Source organism: Chaetodon auriga, chromosome 19 (assembly GCF_051107435.1).
Source record: "Chaetodon auriga isolate fChaAug3 chromosome 19, fChaAug3.hap1, whole genome shotgun sequence".
Taxonomy (NCBI): Eukaryota; Metazoa; Chordata; class Actinopteri; order Chaetodontiformes; family Chaetodontidae; genus Chaetodon; species Chaetodon auriga.
Window position 1 is genome coordinate 18,914,835 of NC_135092.1, and position 19,702 is coordinate 18,934,536.

The following is a 19,702-nucleotide window of genomic DNA, read 5'->3' on the forward strand; positions in this document are numbered from 1 at the left end:
GAAACCCCCGAGTGTAGTGAACTAAGCAACAGTGCATTTTATTTCTTACTAATTCAACGTTTGGTTCAGTGCGCAGCCTTGCTTTAAGACTACTGAAAACATGACAGGGTCAGTAATGCTTAACGCTCTTTCCGCACAACTCAGAAAAGTGCAACCGTAATGAAAGATAACCCAAAATCCTGGCAATCAGCGCGTTAGTTCCTTCTCCATGCCTGTGCGCCGTCACGTGGCAGCTTTTTAAGGCAACAATCCGAGCATCAGATTTCTCTGTTTTATTGACACGAATCATTAACTATCTCATCTCAGATACAACACATGTCCAGCAAAGCGCAAAAAGAGTGAAAAGCTTTTGTCCTCGGCAAGGGTATACATTTAAACAGCATTATCCTTCACTAGCAGTGGGGGGAAACATGACATGAGACAGGATTATCCTCTGAAAGAAAACTCTCCCTACTACAGGCGCATGATGTGAGATATGAGGACCAGGTTCCCAGGATACAATACTTGATACATTCGTTTTTTGTTTTTTTTTTTCTTCAAAGAGATGTGAGCTAGATAGATTTCCTCCCACGCAGTCCAAATAAACAAATACAGAGAGGCAAAACCGGTGCCAACAGTTACAGTGATACAAGAACATCTGAAAAATAAAATGATCGCTAAGAAGTAGAAATAAACAAAACAAGAACTAAATACAAAGAAGCAGGGGAAATAAAAGTAAATATCTTTGCAAATCCTCAAATCCCGACGGTATTCTCCCTTGTTCCCCTTCCCTCCCTCCTTTTTTTTTTTTTTTTTTTTTTATAGTATCATACAGCAAAAGACATTCAGAAGAGCAGACCGGAGTGATAGAAAACACTCATGCAAAGAAAGCCTTTTTCACACATAGTCACTAACACAGGAAAATCATCTCAAACAACAGCGCTGTCAACAGTCAGTGCCTTCAGGTCTTTTAGTGGGTGTTGTTATTGTTTGCTGTTTCTCTACAGACTTTTGATTTGCTACCGTACTTGATAAAAACGATATGACAGAGTGCACTCATTAGGCTATCAAGTCTTCTGACTGGACTGACCTCCCACCTTTCTCTCTGTCCATGGAAACCTGGGGATCCAACAGTTTATTACCAACAGTCTTCGTTTCAGGACCCCCATTGACCCAAAGAAAAGTTCAGCTGGGAGGATTTCAGCAGAAGAACCCGAGCCACAGGAATGAGCTTAGGTTGATATTCCGTTATATAAAAAAAAAAAAGGCGTGATGTTTCTCTTTTTTTTTTTGGCATCTGTTCTTATTCTTTTAAATCTTATATATTAGTCTACTTTTACAATCATTTTCTATGCGGCAAACAATTAAAGAGTTCCATTCCAAAATAAAAACACCTCTAACAAAAAGATGGCAGCTATCAAAATAAAGTCTACTATGGGTAACTACTAAAGTCAGACCTTTATTTACAAAACAGTTGTTTTCCGAACAATCGTCTGTGTTTTTGTGATATTAACTGATAAAGCATTTTTCTTCTATAACAAATATATCACATTTTGGAATGAAACCCTTCAATCTTATATTTTTTTCAGTCTCATGTATATGCACATTCAATCCACTTTGCATTCACTGTTGATGCAGTCTCTCGGTAAAAGTTATCTGATAATATAAATAGAATGATCTTGCCATAGAGTCTTTTTCTTTCGCAGATATATTTTTGTATATAGGGAGATCTCTACACAGACAATATGTATTCGTATATGTATGTAATCCATTTTCTGTGGTTACAGTTCTTCTGAGCGGATGACGTGGAACAGTGTGACATTGTAGAGGACCTGGTGGCCATTGTTCCAGGCATAGAGGGCGCGGTCACGCGGGTTGTAGTCCAGCATGGAGATATGTGAGTACTTATTCTGGAAGGCAATGTCAATGTACTCGTAAGTAGAGGAGTTGGTGGAGTAGGCGTAGTAGACCTTGGTGCCTCCTGAGTAGCCGTTGGTGACGTAGAGCGTGCCGCAGATCATAAAAGACTCGCCGGCACTCCTTTTGGGGTGGTTGGTGGTCCAGCTCTTGATGATCTGCAGCGTGTTGGGGTTCAGCTTGCTGATGACAATATTGCCAGCATTCTGGTTGGTTGCGTAGACGGCCCACAGGCCTCCCTCGTCCACCATCAGGTCAATGTCGGAGTGGCCGCCCCAGGCGTAGTGATACGCGTTATTGAATCCGGCGTAGTCGAGCTGCCGGGACTTGCTGATCGCCGAGGTGCGGAAGTCGAACTTGATGATGACGTGGCTCTGGAATTTGTTGAAGTAGATGGAGCCGTTGTAGACCACCTGACCTGTTCCTGACCACGGGTGGGGCAGCCGGTGGGACGTGAAGTTGTCCGACGTCATAAAGTCCTGCATCGACCTGTACTCCCGCACGAACCGGTTGTTATGGTAGCCATCCATGTACCAGACCTAAACACCATCGTGACAAGAGGGAGAAAGATGAATTAGGATCAAACAGGGCAGTGCGTCAGAGCTGGAAACCCTCATCGCCGTCATTCGTCAGCCGCAGATCACACACACGTCAAATCACACCGTCACCAAGCATCCCAATTAAGTGAGCTCTGAGACTTCCACCAGGAGCAGACGAAGCCGAGATCCAGCAGCCTCTGTATACAAACAGTCAGAATGACAGCCGCAGGGTGGCATGAGCTGGGCCCCGCAGGGATGACGCCCATCATTCCAGATAAAAGGCCTGTCTCAGCTGCCTAACCCCGGCTTCCTGCTGGCCCCTGCGGTGGTGGGCAGAGAGCTCCTATTCCGGAGCTGCTAGAGGCTCAAACGCTTCCTTAGTCTCAGTGGGACCGAGACACCTGAAGCCCTTCCCCTACCTGCTTCCATGTGCTGCTGTGATTGACTTAAAAAATGATTCATATCGAGGAAGCAGGTCTCCGCGGGCCCGCCAAAAAAAAAACAACGTAAGGAAACCAAGAGATAAAAAGAACTGGAGCAGACCTTTCTGCTCCCGTCAATTACACTCATTCTTCTTCTTCTGCCCTTTGATAATGCGGCGCATCTTTCATGTGTTCTGCTCAAAATGTGTTAGTTTCTACAAAAAAGTAGCCTTTACAGTATGCTAAATATAGTCTTAGTCAGCAGTAAGCTTCACCCGTGCTGCTGAGAATCTTCTAAAACATACACATTATACAACCTCTCTCGTCACGACAATTAGCCTTCAGGAAGCAAACTGCAAATTCGCAGTGCCGCTGTACTTCATGCTGCTGGTTCCTCTCAAGTCTTTATCCCCTTTTGCTTCCATGTGACATTGAGAATTCTGTCTCTTATTAATGTGTCTCATAAAGTCGGTGCACAAAGAGCATGCTCACGCTTAGCCGACAAATAAACTTTCTTCATTTCCAGCTCCCTCCCTCGCTTCCCGTTACAGATTTATCCCTGGCATTTCATTTTAATGTGTTTTAGTAATGAAAGCAGACTCGTTTATTGAGCCAACAGACAGGCAAAGGGAAATCAGATGCAATCAGCTGATAAAAGGACAGTGACCAATTAACAGACTGTTATCGACCTTCACCTGCGGTCAAGGACAAGTCTTTACTGACGCCGAGAAACCATTTGTGTTGTAGATCTTCAGGTACTTGAAGAGACGAGGGGGGAAAGGGTGCGTCAGCATCAAAAGTTTACGGCCAGTGTGATCGTATTAATTTGCTCCCCCAGTGTGTGCACGTCAAACATCTTGGGGCTGTAACTAACAATTATTTCCATTACGGATTAATCTGCCAATTATCGTCATTTCCCAAGTGCACATACTCATACTGCTCATGTTGTTTGACTAACAGTTTAAAACCCAATCACATTCTGTTTGTCATCATACTTTGGAAGAGGGAGAAATCTGAATATGAATATTTACAATGAAAGGGCTGAGCTGAAAACAAACCGAGACACACACACACACACATCACCATCATCATCACTGGACAGTACAGCAGATTCTGCTGCTGTCTGCTGATACTTTGGATTTGAAAGTCTGAATAAAGCTTTATGAAAACACTTATAATGTACAGTATATTCAAAATATCAACTGCCTCTTCTTTGCACTCATTAAAAAAAGTTAAATCTAGCTTTACCTAACCTGAATATTACAGCAAAGCAAAACCTGGATGTGTGGGCGCCTTAAACCTGCATTAATTGATGTTTTTGGCCACTTTGAGCAACACTGTCATACATACAAAGTTGGTGTGGCAAATATGTCAGCAGGTGCCTATTTGCAGACATCATGTTTCTGGCCGCCTGAAAGTTACTTTAACGTTCACTCTCCTTCTGCCTGTTGCTCCGATCTGCTCTCCACCATTTCCTGCGGGAAGTATCTGACTCTTTAGCAGCTAAATGCTCCTCTGTGTTCAGCTGGTGGCTAACTTTGTGTGCTGGTTGGTGCAGGGTGGGTGGTGTAAAATACAAAACAATGAGCTGAAAGACGGCTCTGTGGGTTCAATGCCCAGCCGTTCATTTAATATCTTACTGGTAGATGATTCCCATCATACTGTGTGACTGTGAACGTACCCGCGTGTCTCCTTCAGGTGCCAGAGGGTCAGTCATCCAGGAGCCGAACCTGGACCCAGACGTCTTTATGGTGATGGGGTCGCTGATGCCCGTCAGTTTGCCACATGCTGCAAGGACAGAAACGAGAAGATCTAGCGCAACACCCATTTGGGTACCAATTCAGAATCTATCACAGGGGGTTCGCTTCCATTTACTTCAAGGATGAGGGACTGGATGTCCAGCTCGCTGCTGTCTTCGTGCTTAGTGGTGCTTATTATTCAGTTCACGCATGCTAACGCCTGTTTTACTCTCTGTGTGGATGTGTGAGAAAGCCAGAGGAAGAGGGAATAGAAGCGCAGAGCGCCTGTGTATTCTGCTCCCGTGTGCTGCTCGTAAGCTGCTGTACTGTTAATTAGTGTTGATTGAGGTGTTAATGTGAATCTGACAAAAGCATGGCTGGGCTCCGTGGCCCTCGTGACTGAGAGCTGGTCAGACTAATGTATCCTTTCTAATGAGCGCAGAGAGAAATGAGCGACACGATTCTACCCAATAACAACGCCACCCAGCATCCATTCATGTGGACACGGGCCGATCTGAGGCGACGTTTCGGCTGGACAAAGGTTAATTAGATGATTTTGATGTGTTAAAGATATCTCATGAATGTAATGAGCCGTTCTGAAATACTCATCTAAAGAACGGGACTGTGGCGGTGGCTCATTTTAAGTTTTCATCTGCGAAGTGAGGCAGCCATTAACCCCCGCTCCTTCTTTTTAACCCCCATCATCTCTCTTGCTCGTCATTTTTTTGTGAAATGTCGTCTTATTTTGCAGTCATGGCGCTGCACCTTCGCCTCCGGTCATATTTTCTTTCGCTTGCATTGTGAAAATTGTGGGTTTGCTTTTGCGTTTGTGCGTCCACATGAGCAACATATGCCGTCCCCGTGAGCGTGTGTGGGCATCACACCTCGGCGACGGCTGAGAGGCAAACACGTGGTCACATGAGCCGCCTCTACTATTGCCAAAGGAGGCTGAGTCCCTTACGTAACCCACAGTGGGATTAGAGAGCGCAGTAATACACTGGCCATTGATTTATTTATTTCTTTTCTCTAATCATGCCTGTCTCTTTAGATGACACCACTACTGCAGGCTGCTGGGGGGCCCACTGAGGGATCTGCATTCTGGAGATGCACACTGGGTCTAATCCCCTTTTGGCCTGAATTTGCTTGGGCCGAAGCAGAGAGCAGAGCAAATGGAAAACCAAATGGGAACTGGAGCCGATATAACAGAAACACCATCAGCCTTTACCCCAAAATGTGAGGATTTAGACAGCGAATGAGCGCTCAGTTCCTGAAAAGGGGGAATTTTTTAAAGGATGATTTCAACATGGGGCTTATTTTGGCAATATTTTTTATTGGTCATGATGGAAACGTACTCATCAAAGTAATCGGTGAGATCTGGGAGCTCTGAAATAATCTTAAGTCCGACAAGGCAAAAAACACGAGTGGTCAGACAGCCTGTAACTCTCATTGTCTCAAAGGCTTCATTCGCAGGTAAAACTGAAAGTGAGCACACCTGGAGCATCGATAGCAGGGCTGCAGTAACATTTTTTTTTTCCATTTTAAATTAGATTTTTCTGCTATTTCAATGATTTTTTTTTGATTGATAGATTCAGCTTTTTGTCTATAAAATGTCATAAAAAGTTTCGACTTCTCCCAGTCCCAGGTGATGTCTTCAAATGGCTCATTTTTTCTGAAAAGAAAGCATTAAAAACTTTAAAAAAAAAAAAAACATCCCAGTGCCCAACAGCATGGGTGCTTATCAAAGAAATATCTAGCAGAGCTGAAACAAATCCATCTGCGCACCCAGCAGCTCCAGTTCGAAGGATTTTAATGGTGCGTATTGTATCGAGCACAAGGCTCCTGATTTTGTCCAAAACCCAAATATATGAAGTTCACTGCACACAGTTCAGTTTTCACTCTGCTGGTGTGATGAAGAAAAGCGCACAGGCCTCCCCGCTGAGACGCAGGTGAAATGTTTTCATGTCATTTTTCGCTTTTTTCTCAGCACAGATGCCAATATATTTCCTGACGATGGCCTGAGGCAGGAAGCCGATCTGTTTACCGTGATGGACGCTTAGAACTGCCGGTTTACGTAAGAACTAACAATTAACCTGCAGTTTTGTTTAAAGGCCCCGGAAACTTCAGCTTCTCACTGTGAGCGCTGGGCTCCTACATGAAGACGGCTTTGTCATCTCACATGAGAGACGTCTGTTTCTCTCTGCTCGTCTCCCTGGTTTGAAGGTGATGTCAGGTTTTCCACCAATCAGCTTATTTTTTCAGCTTATTATTAGCTTATTTAGGCATTAATGTTTAATGCTATAGAGGAATATTAACAGTTTGAAAGTTTTCGGGACTTTAATCATCTTACTGTCGGGCTGCTTGAGTGGTTTCTTTTGACGTCTCCAAGTTCCCAGATCTCAGCAATTAACTAAAAGAAAGCTATTAAGCCAATTACTCTTCATAAAGGTGAGGAGGAAGTGAAACAAAGAGAAACCTTGAGGTTGTTTGTAAAGAGAGAAATATTGATTCTGTGGCATGTGAACCTCACTGTAACATTAAGCCTTGTAATTGTGTTCTGTACAGTGGCGATGCAAGGTGAGGACAATGGCCTGAGAGCCGGCAGCAGAGGGGTTTATGTGCTGGTATGACTTTCCTGCTCCATTCATCAGTATTTGGTCGCGAAGGGGCCTGGATTTGCCTGAAGCTCCTTGCGCCTCCACATTGCTGGGCCACAACACAGGGTGATTTATTTATTTGATTATTGCCCAGCAAGCTGGCATGTCCCCATGATCGATGGCCATTGTGTCCCAGCAGCCGCCGAGCTGTTAGTCTCCTCGGCACAAAACAGCTTGAAGGACAGCTCTGCGGGGACCCTAGTTACTCTCTTTCACTTTTCCTGCTCGCCTTCGCTTTATCACTCTCTCCTTCCCCCACCACCTTCTATCAATTTCTGCCGTCGCTCTATCTATTACCCAATACTCCAGTTTCTCCCGCCCTCTCTATTTTTCTCCTCTATTTTTTTTTGCCCCTGTTGTTGATCTGTTCATGCAAATTTTAGCAAGTGACCTTCACAAATATAATCTCAATAACGGGGAGTGCATTTGTGTGCACTATGCGCGAGTGCTTCTGCAGCCCTGTGAAGATGAAAGAAGTCGCCACCCTCTGTTCTGCCTGACCCGGTCCCTCGCCGGGCGACCTCTCCTTTGTCTCATCTCATCTGGCGCCCGCTCTGGGGTAACTCCCGTAGCTTCCCGCTCTCCTCGGCCCGACCACAGCTGCGAGGAGCTTCATTGTGCACTGAACTGAGAGTGCAAACACGCTCCCGCTCCAGGTATGGAAAAAATAACCGCATGTGCACAGATAAAGGGAAATAACAACAGGAGGAGTCACTGGGGGCGAGATTAGGTGTCTGCTTTTTGTGCTCCTCACATTCGATTTAAATCCAATCACTGCGTCTCCACTGGCCTTCCAAAAAGAACAGTAACGGAAAGCTTTTCTTTCTGTCAACTTGCGCTGTGAATAATTTGAAACAGGGACACAATATACCCGTGATGTGCAGCCTGTAAGTGTCCCTGCTCTTGTAATGTATCTTAGTCACTGTAGTGTGGGTGTGCATCTATTAGCACTGTGGGCTGTGACAGAGGTGTGAAGAGACTGAGGCAGGAGCTAAAAGCAAAGACGAGGCTGTGACGGGAACTTGCCATCTTAGGACGCTGTCAGCAGCTCTCTTTCTCTGCGTGCCATCCATTGGTGTGTGTTTGAACCACGTGAAACACCTGATCATGCATTTAAACATTGTGTCGTATGTGTGCCTGTAGGACTGCCACTAATGATTACTTGCATTATTTATTCATCTTTCAGTAGTTTTTCTCATTCTATGGAGCTTTGAATAGTGAAAAAGATGTTCAAATTGTGTATTTTGTGTCCAGCACCCCAAATGTTCAGTTCACGATGATATGAAACAGAGAAAAATGGCACATCCTCCCCAGAAAAATTTGGCTTTTTGATGATAAATTAATCGTTTATATAATCGATTTTCTTCTTTGCAGGAAAAACACATAAGATATGGAATTTACCAGGATTTACCTCTATGTGTAGCCCTCTTATGGACTTCATTATCAGTCAAAATTATCAATGTAAGAACATACCAATAGCAGAGCCAACACATAAGAAACAGAACCATAGCGTGTAAATGATGAGTGTGTTATAGGACTCGTGTAATGTGCATCTGACTGAGCATTGCAGCCACACATGATGTTCCTGTGATGTTCTGAATCATGTGAATATGCCTGAGCGTCTCTCTCTGGTCAGTCACATCATACTGTATGTCAGTGGGAGTGTGTGTGCGTGCACGTGTTTGAAGCAAAGTGTGTGCCAACAACTTTCTGTGCCTACCTAATTTTTGCATGCATGCTCGGAGTCTCTCCTCAAGATTTGACACTCTGTTGTGGAGCTCCTCGTAGTCATAGGCCCCCATCTCCTCCTGAAGTTCGCTTAGAACTGACGTCAGATTCTGGACCTCCTCCTTAAACTGCAATACCAATTTGGCATCGGCCTTGTACTCCTCCAACACTGGTATCAACGGTCTAAGCTCCTCCATTTTCGCTTTTATGGCCTGAAAGGATTAGAATAAGCTCGGTTGAGTGTCATGCGCGACAAAAGGAGACTGTCCATAAAAGAAAAAGGGGAAAAATAAAAAAAAACACCTGTCTGAACCTGACTACTCTGACTCTACCCTGCCTCTCCACTGACATGAAGACCCCCTGTTTGTGTCCATGTTCAGTGTTTGTGTGTGAACAGCTGTGTTTTGTCCGTGCAGGTGTGTGTCTGAGCAAACAAACCCGGAGCAATATTCTCCACCCGCTGGACGAGCAGAGCAGGTGGCTCCGTCCCCCCCGGCAGTGACCAGCCGTTAAAAAGCAAGCCCTCGGTACACCGACAACAATTGGGAAAGCTCTTTATTGGTCATCATCGTTTAAAATGCAACATCGTATTAAGGGTTACATGCTTTTACATGTCACACACAACAAAGTGTCTCGAATTTTTACGTCTATAGTTGAACGTATAGATTTGTTGAGTAACCAAATATGCATAGACAAAAGCCAAAGGAAAATAAAATGAATAACAGCAATTAATAATAATAATAATAATAATAATAATAATAATAATAAATGTATTTACGTTTGAAAAAAGCTTTTAGATGGAAAACTTTGACAGCAGTAACATGCAGGAAGAGATCAGTGGTGGGTTGGTTTGGGAGAGAGGTGGGGTTTCTTAGTCTTAATGGTGCTAAAGGTTAATTAACTGTTTGACGCCCAAATGCTCTCAGTACTGTGGCCCAGTTCAGGGGAATCTGGAATTGACCTGCCTCTTCTTCCCTGTGGCTCTCTTTACATGTCTTAAAGTTAGCCCTGCAAGCAAGAAAATGACAAACTGTTGACAGGGGCTGGAGCTTGCTAACCTATCTAACAGACACACAAACAAACGCACACACACTTAGTATATATGCACAGGAGACACGTTACAGAACACTGCAGGCATGCACTGAACGTGGCGTGGGATGCATGAGGTTTGTGAGCATGCACAGGTGACAGGACGCGTTGCCGCAGGTGAGATGGTGCGACGGGTTGACTGGAGCGATGCATTCGTGTGAGTGACTGCAAACAGGGCCTGGTATGGAACCTCGACACTTGTTTGGTAGCATTTGAACCAAAACCTAAAGGAAAGTTCTCATATGGCTGCTCGTGTTCATACATGTAGCATTTGAGACCTTCTGTTAAACAGGAAGCTGAAACGATTAGTCGATTAATCAATCAACTGTCAGATATTTAGCTTATTGGTTAATTGAAGTAATTTTTCAAGCAGAAATGCCCCAAAATCCTCAATTCCAGCTTCTTAAGCGTGAGGATTTGCTGCTCGTCTTGTCGGATAAAGCGGGTAATATGATGATATCGCCTCAGGCTTTACAAACTAAGATTTTTCACTATCTTCTGACAATTAATCAATGAATTGAGACAATAATCTGCATATTAATGACAATGTTAATATCTCTTATTTGCAGTGATTGTTATTTCATTTTTATTTGGTTAAATTATACTCTACTTGCAGGACATTTCTTCAACATAGCTTTATTTTACTCTGATTGGACAATAAGCCCTTTAAGAAAAAAGGGATTAGTGTCAACTCTTTAATCAGATTAAGGATCTACGTCCCACATGCAGATCTTGGAGTTCACTCTACAAGGTAACGCGTGTTTGTGATAAATAAAAGGTTTAATCAAAACCTCTTCGTTTCCAAACTTAGTGACGATTCCACCACATGGTTTAATAAAGTGAGTTGCTGTGAAAAAAAGATGTGAAGTCTTGCAGTTTATGGATCTGATTAATTAACCTGTCTGATTCCTCATGCAGTATGGATCTCTGGGTATGAGGTTTTGTGGTTTGGGCAACACATCTCCACAGTGGGAAAACACAGAATGGGTTAGGTTGTGTGTAATGGGCTACAGAGCAGCTCGGACAGAATGGCGGTTGGGTCAATGGCTGGAGATCTGGCTCCGTACCTTGTATTGCTTGGCGATGTTCTGCTTGTGGTTCTCCTCCACCTGCCTGAACTTGGTCTCCAGGCCACGGAGCTGGACCTCCATCTTCTCCACGTACTGCAGGTCCCTCTGGGTTCGCTGGTCCAGCACCTGGATGGACTGGGTCATGTTCTGGACCTGAGGTGGCACACGTACAGACAAGCGATGAAACACGTCTCTATTTCGAACGGACTAATGAGAGCGATGAGCGTGAGAACGCGCAACAGACTTTCAATATGTTGTCTTGGCTTGGCTTTCTTCTTGCAGTGATTCACAAACTCTGACACTGGGCCAACTAGTCAGGGGCCTCAGACACATGGTGGAAGTGTAGAATGCATACTGTTAAGACATTTGGTTTCTCAAAACTGTTGTGCTCCAGAAACTCCATAAACCTGGCACATCCTCTATTTATTCATTAGAGATCTGTTGATGTGTATATTTCCTGCCAGTTTATGTGAATCATTAACTCTACATTATTCAGTGATGGTCTCCATCTTTGGATAACAAGTATTTTGTCCTAAACGTGCTTAAACGTTCCTTCTGTGCCCAGTCTTTGGGTATTGAGTCAGGTTGCATCATTAGATGCGTTGCCCTGGATGTGTGCAGTACAATAAAAACAGAGCATATAGCTGCCTCCCATGACGCCTGCTGTGTTTCCAGGGAGCTCATTAGAGCATGATTCCTATTCTTGTCCAACGGGCAGAGAGGTGATTGGATGACCACGAAAATGGGTAAGCCTATATGTGTGTGTGTGTGTGTGTCTGCATTTGACTTTATGTGTGAAGTACTTGCAGGTAAAAAAGAGTAAAGCTAACCACTGGGGGCATTGCACGACTGTGAGTGTTGTGCTGCTCCGGAGTTAAGCAGGTAATTACCTTCTCTAACAGCTGCCTCAGTTGTTTGGTGCGGGCATCCCGTGAACACATGGACTGCTGGGGCGCCACCACAGTGCAGACACACCTTCCCTCACTATCCTGGGCTGAACTGTACACCTGCCACGACTCCTCTGGGTTTGCTGGCAACACCTGAGGACAGAGTGGATAAAAAGGGGCAGTTGAAGTGCAGTGCTGAAGGAGAGTGGAGCAGAGAAAGACAGAAAAACAACCAACATGGGACCCCCAAATCGCATCCTTGTGTCTGATTATAGACGACCCACTTCTGCTAATTGTTCATGAAGTGTATTCTGCATGTGTGAGGCTGCAGCTGTATTTATCTCCATCTGGGTACCACAAACCGGCACGCTCCACCCATTTTGCACCCTCGTACAGTATATATTTCACAGCCAGACAAAGGGAAGATGCAGTCAGTCGTCACAGCTGAAGCTACTCCCATCATTCAGTGGGCTGGGTGTGCGAAAGCTCCGGGTGTAAGGTGTGATGTGCATGACGTCAGAAAGAGGTCTCTTTTCTTCCCCAGAGAGACAGAAAACTCCAGTTAGTGACATGCTGATCAGAAAAAAACTGAGTGACTTTGAGAAAAGATATTCAGCAAAAAAAAAAAAAAAAAAATCACTGCTGATTTATTCAATTAGTGAGAAGGAGTGACTTCACAAAACCCCAAAAGAAGCAATCACAGCGGCTGTCAGTCAGCTGCTTTCTACCAAAGGATGTGCTGACAGGACAAAGAAAAATCACTATCGAGCAGCTGCCTCGATCCCTCACTGTTCCTCCGTACTACTCAGTTAGTACTATAACAGACCGCTGACAGAAATGATCAAATAAAACCTCCCAAGTCAAGTAAAAAGGCTTCAATCTCCTCTAAAACCTGAACTCACCACAGCACGGTCAGGTACAAGAGTCCACATCAGCCTCTGCTTTTACTTTTCATTTATTTATTCCCCTTCAGCTTCCATTGTTCTGGATTTCAGTGCAAGCATCCACTTGACAGAGTGCTCACAATGTTATCCTGGCACAGAAACAATCCGAATGTGCCAGCAGCCTGACAGAGAAACAAAGAAACGCTTCATCTTGACTCTATAGCAGCATCTTGGCTTTGAGCGCCTCTCTCATTCACACAGACGGTGAAAGGAAGAATGAGGACTCCCGCTGTTTAGGAAGGGGGAGAATAGGACTGCTTTGAAATCTGTCATGTCAAACGCCAAATTTCGCATCATGGATCTCTTATTTCTATCCGTATCAGAAGAAAAGAAGCAACCGATAACTTTCCACTTAGTGCAGGCTACTCGTATCGACAGAGGCTGCAGCCCCGTGGCAGCTGGAGCAACATCAAACGCAGGGGGAAGATTTCTATGATGCCTCTCCAAGACTTTTTTACTTTTGCATGCGCCTTGCAAGCGCGTCACAGAAAATCTTAATTATGAACCGCTTAAAAGCGCGCATATGCTGCCTATCTCTGGATTGCGATTTAGCTGCAGCACTGGATTCATTCAGGAAAAAAACAGCCAAGCAGCCGCAGGAAATATGCGAAACTTGCGCACTTACTCCGGTACTCCGGTCTGGGTACCCTCCCTGCGCCGCCGTGAGCTTGGTCGTATTGAGCCCCACCAGAGAGGGGAGGGTCTGCGACATCCAGTTGGTGATCATCGCCATGGTGCTGAGCACGACGCCGATCTTCAGCAAAGGCACCGACATCTTTGCGCTTCACTTTGGACTTTATTCAAGCCGTCTTCATTCTACTGACTCCGGTGAGAAACAAGGGAGGCGAGTCATGTTGCCCAGAGCATCTTGCTGTTTCACCCGGGACTCCGGCTCGGCTGGTCTTTTTTTGGACATCTCCAAAACGAAGCACTGGCGGCGAACGACTCGGACGCGAGAGGGTCGACCGAAAGCGGGACGGAGGCAAAACTGCAACACCTGATCCAGTGGAAGAGAAACAACCGAGAGCGGCTGCCGCAAGCGTCCTCCGGATAGCTCCTCTTCCTGCGTTGTCCCGCACACTGCTGCCTCTCCGGTCCACTGTTACTATTTCGTTCACGCCCGACGGTCCGCCTCCTGCCTTGGTGCGCTCTGTGATTAAGTGCCACTGACTACACACACAGGCTGCTCCAAATGGATGAGAGGAGGAAGGAGGAGGTACTACGGATCTATCTATATCACCAGACGCAATGATGTCAGCCAGGTTGGGGTCCGTTCATGGTGATATCTGGGATTGCGCCTGATTCGCCCATAGCTGCCCGACACAGGCTGTCCCCGGGGGGAATGACAAAGAGCAGTGCGGCTGAGGTCGGCCGACACTGATGCTGAGGGATTATTTATAACGAAGAGTGACACTTCTTTCTCTACTGCCCCAAAAGGACAGGGAGCTCTGTCATTGAGGATCACGCATGGTAAAGCTGGTCTTTCATTTAAACTATAAGAACCGCTGTAACGTCTGAGCGCACAGCGGCACACATGGCACAGTGAGCGCACTTCTGCAGAATGTCGCATTTCAGCGAGAGTGGGGCGTTGGATGTGTTTTATGTAGAGGCTGCTGGATGCCGTGCGCTCAAACTGAGGACGAGCTTTTGATTCGTGTGACTCTGGCGCCATCGTGTAGCTGATTTTGGCGTTGCTGGAATCAAAATGGAAGGGCTTTAAAATGCAAGGAAGTAGCTCAAAATAACACATATATATATATTATTTTTTAAATCTAAAAATTCCAGGTTTTAATAAGACCACACGTCGGTTTGCATGATTAAATGTCATGTTTATGCATTCAATGTGCGGTTATTAGACTAAAAACACTGCAGGTGCATGAGCAAGCGCAGTTAAATGGGGCAATTTTTTTGTTCAGAATGATATCTCTCAGGCTCCAGACAAATGAATTATTTGTCATTTTTAATTCATCGACGGGCTTGTGGGCTAATGCTGCAGCCTATGGGCTAAACTGCAGCACTGCATGATACATGAGGTCCCCGGAATAGTAAGAGTGGCTCTGTCTCCGCAGCTATTTCTGCCAGCTCTATAATGCATTTTTCTGGTAAACTGAAAGATGGACGTGAGCGAAGTCTGCACTCCACTAACCTCCATATTCCTCCCTCCCTCTCCCTTGTGTCTCGTATCTCTCCCTCTTCTTTATGACCTTTGAGGTGAGAGCTCACAGGAGTGATGGCTCCACAGATTAGAGCAAATAGCATCGGCAGGGGTCACCTCACCGCTGTGCACTGTATCCAGAGTCCAGTCTATAGTCTTGTGTAATACGGTGCAGTAGTGCAGCACAGGGCCCTCTAATGTTATCGCTTTCTAATGGATACACACGCAAGCTTCACAGGTGGAATCTAATGCAATTCAGTTTCAATAGAGGTGAAACAAAAGATCAGAAGTTGGCTTAACATAAAGTCCTCAGTAGCATCAGCAGGAACTCCACAGGTGCACTGATAAAAGACGATTGACTCAGTGAAAAAAAAAAGTCAATCAAGGAAGCGGTCATTGTCAAGAGTGATTTATAGAGAAATTTGTAGATTAAAAGCACAATCTTTCATTAGATCCGCACCACACATCTATTGCTGATTTATAATTCTGCATACAAGATCTCGAATGTGCAAACAGAATAAAAAACACTTGCACAATGATCAGTTATGCAGTCTGATTTAATAACCCTGCATAAATAAGACTGTGTAAGAGAGCTTTTGATGAAATTACGCTTTGTTTTGTTTTTTCAGAATGACGCCTGTGGTGTTATAAGTGTGCCTTCAAAGTTATTATAGGACACAAATTATGATTCAGAGTCGGTGAAAGGTGTTAATGTGCCTGGAGGGACAAACAAGCCGGCACATCTTACAATATAATGCAATACAGCAAGATTAATATAAAACACGACAAACAGCAGCCTCAGAAATGACCAATAAACATAATAAAATGGAACATTAAAGCTTCATAAAGGTTGCATTTCTGACTGGGCCATTGTACTCTACTGCATTACCGCGAACAGGTGTCAAGCTTGTGCGAGAACCACATTGACACACTCAATATCCAATGTAGTAAATGCTCATAAAGTAGCGAAAAATCCCATTTCCAGCCTGCAAGTGAACTACAAAATGCACCGTATCTCCACCTACTCCTCTTCTGCTCGCTTTCTCTCTCCCTCCCCTCTTGCTCCAACCAACCATACTGAATAATAAATAGCTTCAACCCCCAGCTGCCAATCACACCACGCATATTGCAATTCAGCTCAACTCCGTCTTCAGTTTCTCACATAAAACCGGATTGATTTTTGTTTTGGGTTTTCACACATTAAAAGCCCCTAACTGTTTCAAAACGTCCCTCTGCTGGAGCCCCCGTAGACATGTTGGCAAAGTAAATTTAGTTGATTCATGTTAATTAGATGACTTCTTTAAAAAAAATGCCTGCATAAATTGAAAATAAAACATTATTAAACTGTGCATGCAGATGAATCTAAAACCTGAACATGTGCAGGTGCTCTACAGCATTTCTTTGCATGACGGTTGTCATAGGATGAACTATGGTATGTAGGCTGACTGGTGTCAAAGGGGCGGCTATAGCGGTGCCATCTGTTTTGTCAGGTGTCTGTGGGATGCTTGAGGATGTGGGCCCGAAGCCATGGGGGAGCTGCTAGGTGGAGAACAGATGCCGCTCTGGCTGCTTACTATTCTTCTCTGTGTGAACGCCAGGCAGTAGCCAAATCCTCCAGCGGAGGAGATAGAGGTGAATAAACGCGGGCGGAATTGAAGAAGAGAGCGTGCCACTAATCAGGCGTCTCCCTGCCCCCTCGGCCAGATGTTAAGAAAAGCTGCCCCCCGCTGTGGGAAAGTGTGTGAGACTTTTGAGGCAAGGTGGTTAACGCGGTCATTAAGAGAGCGTCGTTTGTTCGGCACCAGAGGTCGAGGCCATGCTGCCTGCGTGGCTTTCTTTTTTCCCTCTCTCTCATGAGTAATCTGGCAACAAAAGGCATCTCTTGATACACCTCTCACTTTTTATATCTGTCATCAAACAGAGACAAGATGTGGAGAGGCCTCTGCTTCCCACAGAGCAATGCACTGTAGGTTTCTATAGCAGGGCCAGTATAAATAGCCTGTCAGTGTATCTTGTGTTTCTGTTCTCCAGGAAGGGAGCAGACAGGCAAGGCTGTGGACTAATATCGACTTACCTTCAAACAGATGACACACACACGCACACACACACACACACACCCACACCCACACACGCTCTGGCCATCAGAGAAAAGGCTGTCGCTGTAACGCTGGGCCCTGACCCGCGCCGTGCACGACCCGATCCGACTGTCATGAAACCCAAAGTGAAACACGCTCCCTTCCCCTCCCTCCTCCGACTGATGGCTTTCATCAATCAGTGCAAACAGCCCCACTGTTCGATAGTGTCAGCATTTTTTTGTGCACCCTGCTGCTGCACAGTGTGTCCGGTTGTGATCGCATCCGATGCTTCAATGTAGGGAGATAAAAACTATAAATAAAATAAGCGCGTGTACGGTTACAGCTTTGATCAGAGCACAAATCAAATTCCACGTGAATGTCAAAGCCAAGCTGTTGCTCCCAGAACAAAAAAAAACCTTCCACTCTCAGCACACTGACATTCCTCATAAATCAATTGCTTGCATATTTCTGCCAAAACCATCTTACACTAATATTGTTCTAACACATTGGTTATCAGGGCCAGCAGGGTTTGCAGCAACCTACTTCCAACACATTTTATTGAGTTTGTCACTCGGAGTAGAGTATATTGCACACACACAGTGGGAACAGAGATTAATTTATTGATAGTACCTCAGTGGCACATTTGATTTTTTAGTCTCCAATTACCAACCACAGTTAGATTCACACGACACGAAGCATCACCATGAAATATGACCCTCTGTTCAAGCAAGGGCAATTAAATCATCACGTTCTTCAATCCAGTGGTGGCCGGGCCTGGGAATAAATAAATTATCTCCCTCACTTCCCCCTCCCCAACAGTGGGATTGTGGGAATTTATAATGGCAACAGTTTAATGCAACAGTAACTATTATATGTATTGGTGCAAATGGCCTTCAGAGAGCAGGAAGTAATTAATAGTTCCAGTAAAGAATCACAGAGATGCATTTTATTGACCAGTGATTTTGTTTACTACTCCTGAGCCGAGTGGCTTTGCACTGCTGAACTAAATGTTCTTTTCCTCACACAGGCAACAGTAAGTCACACAGTGGTCATTGAGCATGCTCAAAACACCTTCTTTGAGACACTGCATTTGATTGTGGAGCCATGATTTAAGAGCACAATTCAACAATGGCCTTTTTTTTTCTTTTCTTTCTTTCTTTCTTTTTTTTTTTTTGGAGAGCAAACTGCGGGCACTGCATCAGAGCAGCCGTGCGGTTGATTAATCTGACCAATTTGCTAATGAGGAAATTGACAGATCATGCAATGTATCCCCTTATATCTGGCCCGTTTGTCAGCGGTGGGAGACGCTGAATAGGGCTCTCTGCTGGAGCTATCCGCGCCCGTCAAGCACAATGTATTCACATCATGTAATCCCACCCGTTAATCTGTTTAAGCGGGGTAGAGGGCTAATTCAGCGGGGCTTTCTTATGCGAGGTAACCGGGTAATCTCTCACCGGATCTGGAGCCAATTAACCGCGGATCCATCTTTTTTTTAATGCACTAACATGGCTTCAATAATAATAATAATAAACACCTACTTGGGTGAGTTCTGTGCCCATGAAGATGAGGAGAATCAGAGTCAGGAGCTTGCTCGCAGGCTGCATCTCTTGCCTCCGGTGTGTGTGGACCAGCGGTCTCACATGCAGATCGAGTCCCTTTGCGTCCCCCCGCGCAGCAGTCCTTTCCTCCCGGCTCTCTTTTGCGTCGCAACTCGCTTGTTTTTTATCTTTCTTTTTTCTGGTAAATGATGCTGATTATTATTTGATCCCTCAGCAACCCAGTGGCAGAGAGCTCTGTTTCACGGAATCGTCTCTGTGCATATTCAGTTCATATCGGGAGCCTATCTTTCGGCGCCTCTCCCCTCCGCTCTTCGTGGCCGCACTTATTTATGGCTGCGACGGGCTGTGCTGAACATTGGGCTAAAGACGCGCAAACACTGTCGGATACACAGCTATAAACCTTCACTCTGATATTGCCAAAAGTTTACCTCCCCGCCTCAAGCTGCCGTATAAGCTCTCGATGAAAAAATGAGAGTGACGGCGCTGTACATGATGCTGAGAGCGGAAGTTGCATCGCCGAGAGAGGGAGATTTAAATTGGCGAGCATACAGGAGGGGAAAAGCTTTCCAGCATGATCCATGAAAACTGTTACCTAATCAACATTTCATCTTCGTTTTGCAATTTGAAAGAGCTCATCCAACAAAATATTTTCATAATAAAAATGAGGCTTGTTTGCAATCTTGGCTGCATGAATGGGTGCAGGAATGGATAATAAGGTGTCACTGAGAGCTCAATGCACAAAATATATGCAAATAGACAAAACAGAAGCACAGTAAGAGAACAGCTTCACCATTTTGACAACACAGGAGGAATATATGACAAGAAATAATGAATGTGGCGAAGTGACCAAATGTGGGCTGCAAGCTGACAATGGAAACTGTTTTCCAGGGGACAAATTAAAGAGGACTCGCCTCCAAAGTGATTAAATCTGAGTCTGAATAAAGA

The 19,702-nt window shown here is 44.9% G+C and overlaps 1 protein-coding gene across 3 annotated transcripts; it reads right to left on the reverse strand.

The window, feature by feature from the left end:
• Positions 1–257: 257 nt before the first annotated feature.
• olfm1b (olfactomedin 1b) lies at positions 258–19,347 on the reverse strand. Of its 3 annotated transcripts, none has more exons than XM_076758522.1 (6): positions 18,737–19,347; positions 12,028–12,177; positions 11,135–11,290; positions 8,971–9,190; positions 4,539–4,645; positions 258–2,435 (listed from the first exon to the last, which is right to left on the reverse strand). In XM_076758522.1, the coding sequence occupies exons 1-6, from the start codon at positions 18,800–18,802 to the stop codon at positions 1,761–1,763; spliced, it is 1,374 nt and encodes a 457-aa protein (XP_076614637.1). In that variant the 5' UTR covers positions 18,803–19,347; the 3' UTR covers positions 258–1,760. The 3 variants fall into 3 exon arrangements, with proteins under 3 accessions (XP_076614637.1, XP_076614636.1, XP_076614638.1); XM_076758521.1 differs by lacking the exon at positions 18,737–19,347 and adding an exon at positions 13,594–15,651; XM_076758523.1 differs by lacking the exons at positions 258–2,435; positions 4,539–4,645; positions 8,971–9,190 and adding an exon at positions 9,517–9,986 and having other exon boundaries at positions 18,737–19,291.
• Between the last annotated feature and the right edge of the window lie 355 nt (positions 19,348–19,702).

What these genes read in the sequence shown, in the direction of transcription:
- olfm1b (XM_076758521.1), bottom strand. Translation starts at nt 13,743, where the DNA reads ATGTCGGTGCCTTTGCTGAAGATCGGCGTCGTGCTCAGCACCATGGCG. An exon ending in AGCATGCATGCAAAAATTAG is followed by an intron (nt 4,646 to 8,970) that starts GTAGGCACAGAA and finishes CTGTCCTTGCAG; the next exon opens with CATGTGGCAAACTGACGGGC. An exon ending in CACCTGAAGGAGACACGCGG is followed by an intron (nt 2,436 to 4,538) that starts GTACGTTCACAG and finishes GATGGTGTTTAG; the next exon opens with GTCTGGTACATGGATGGCTA.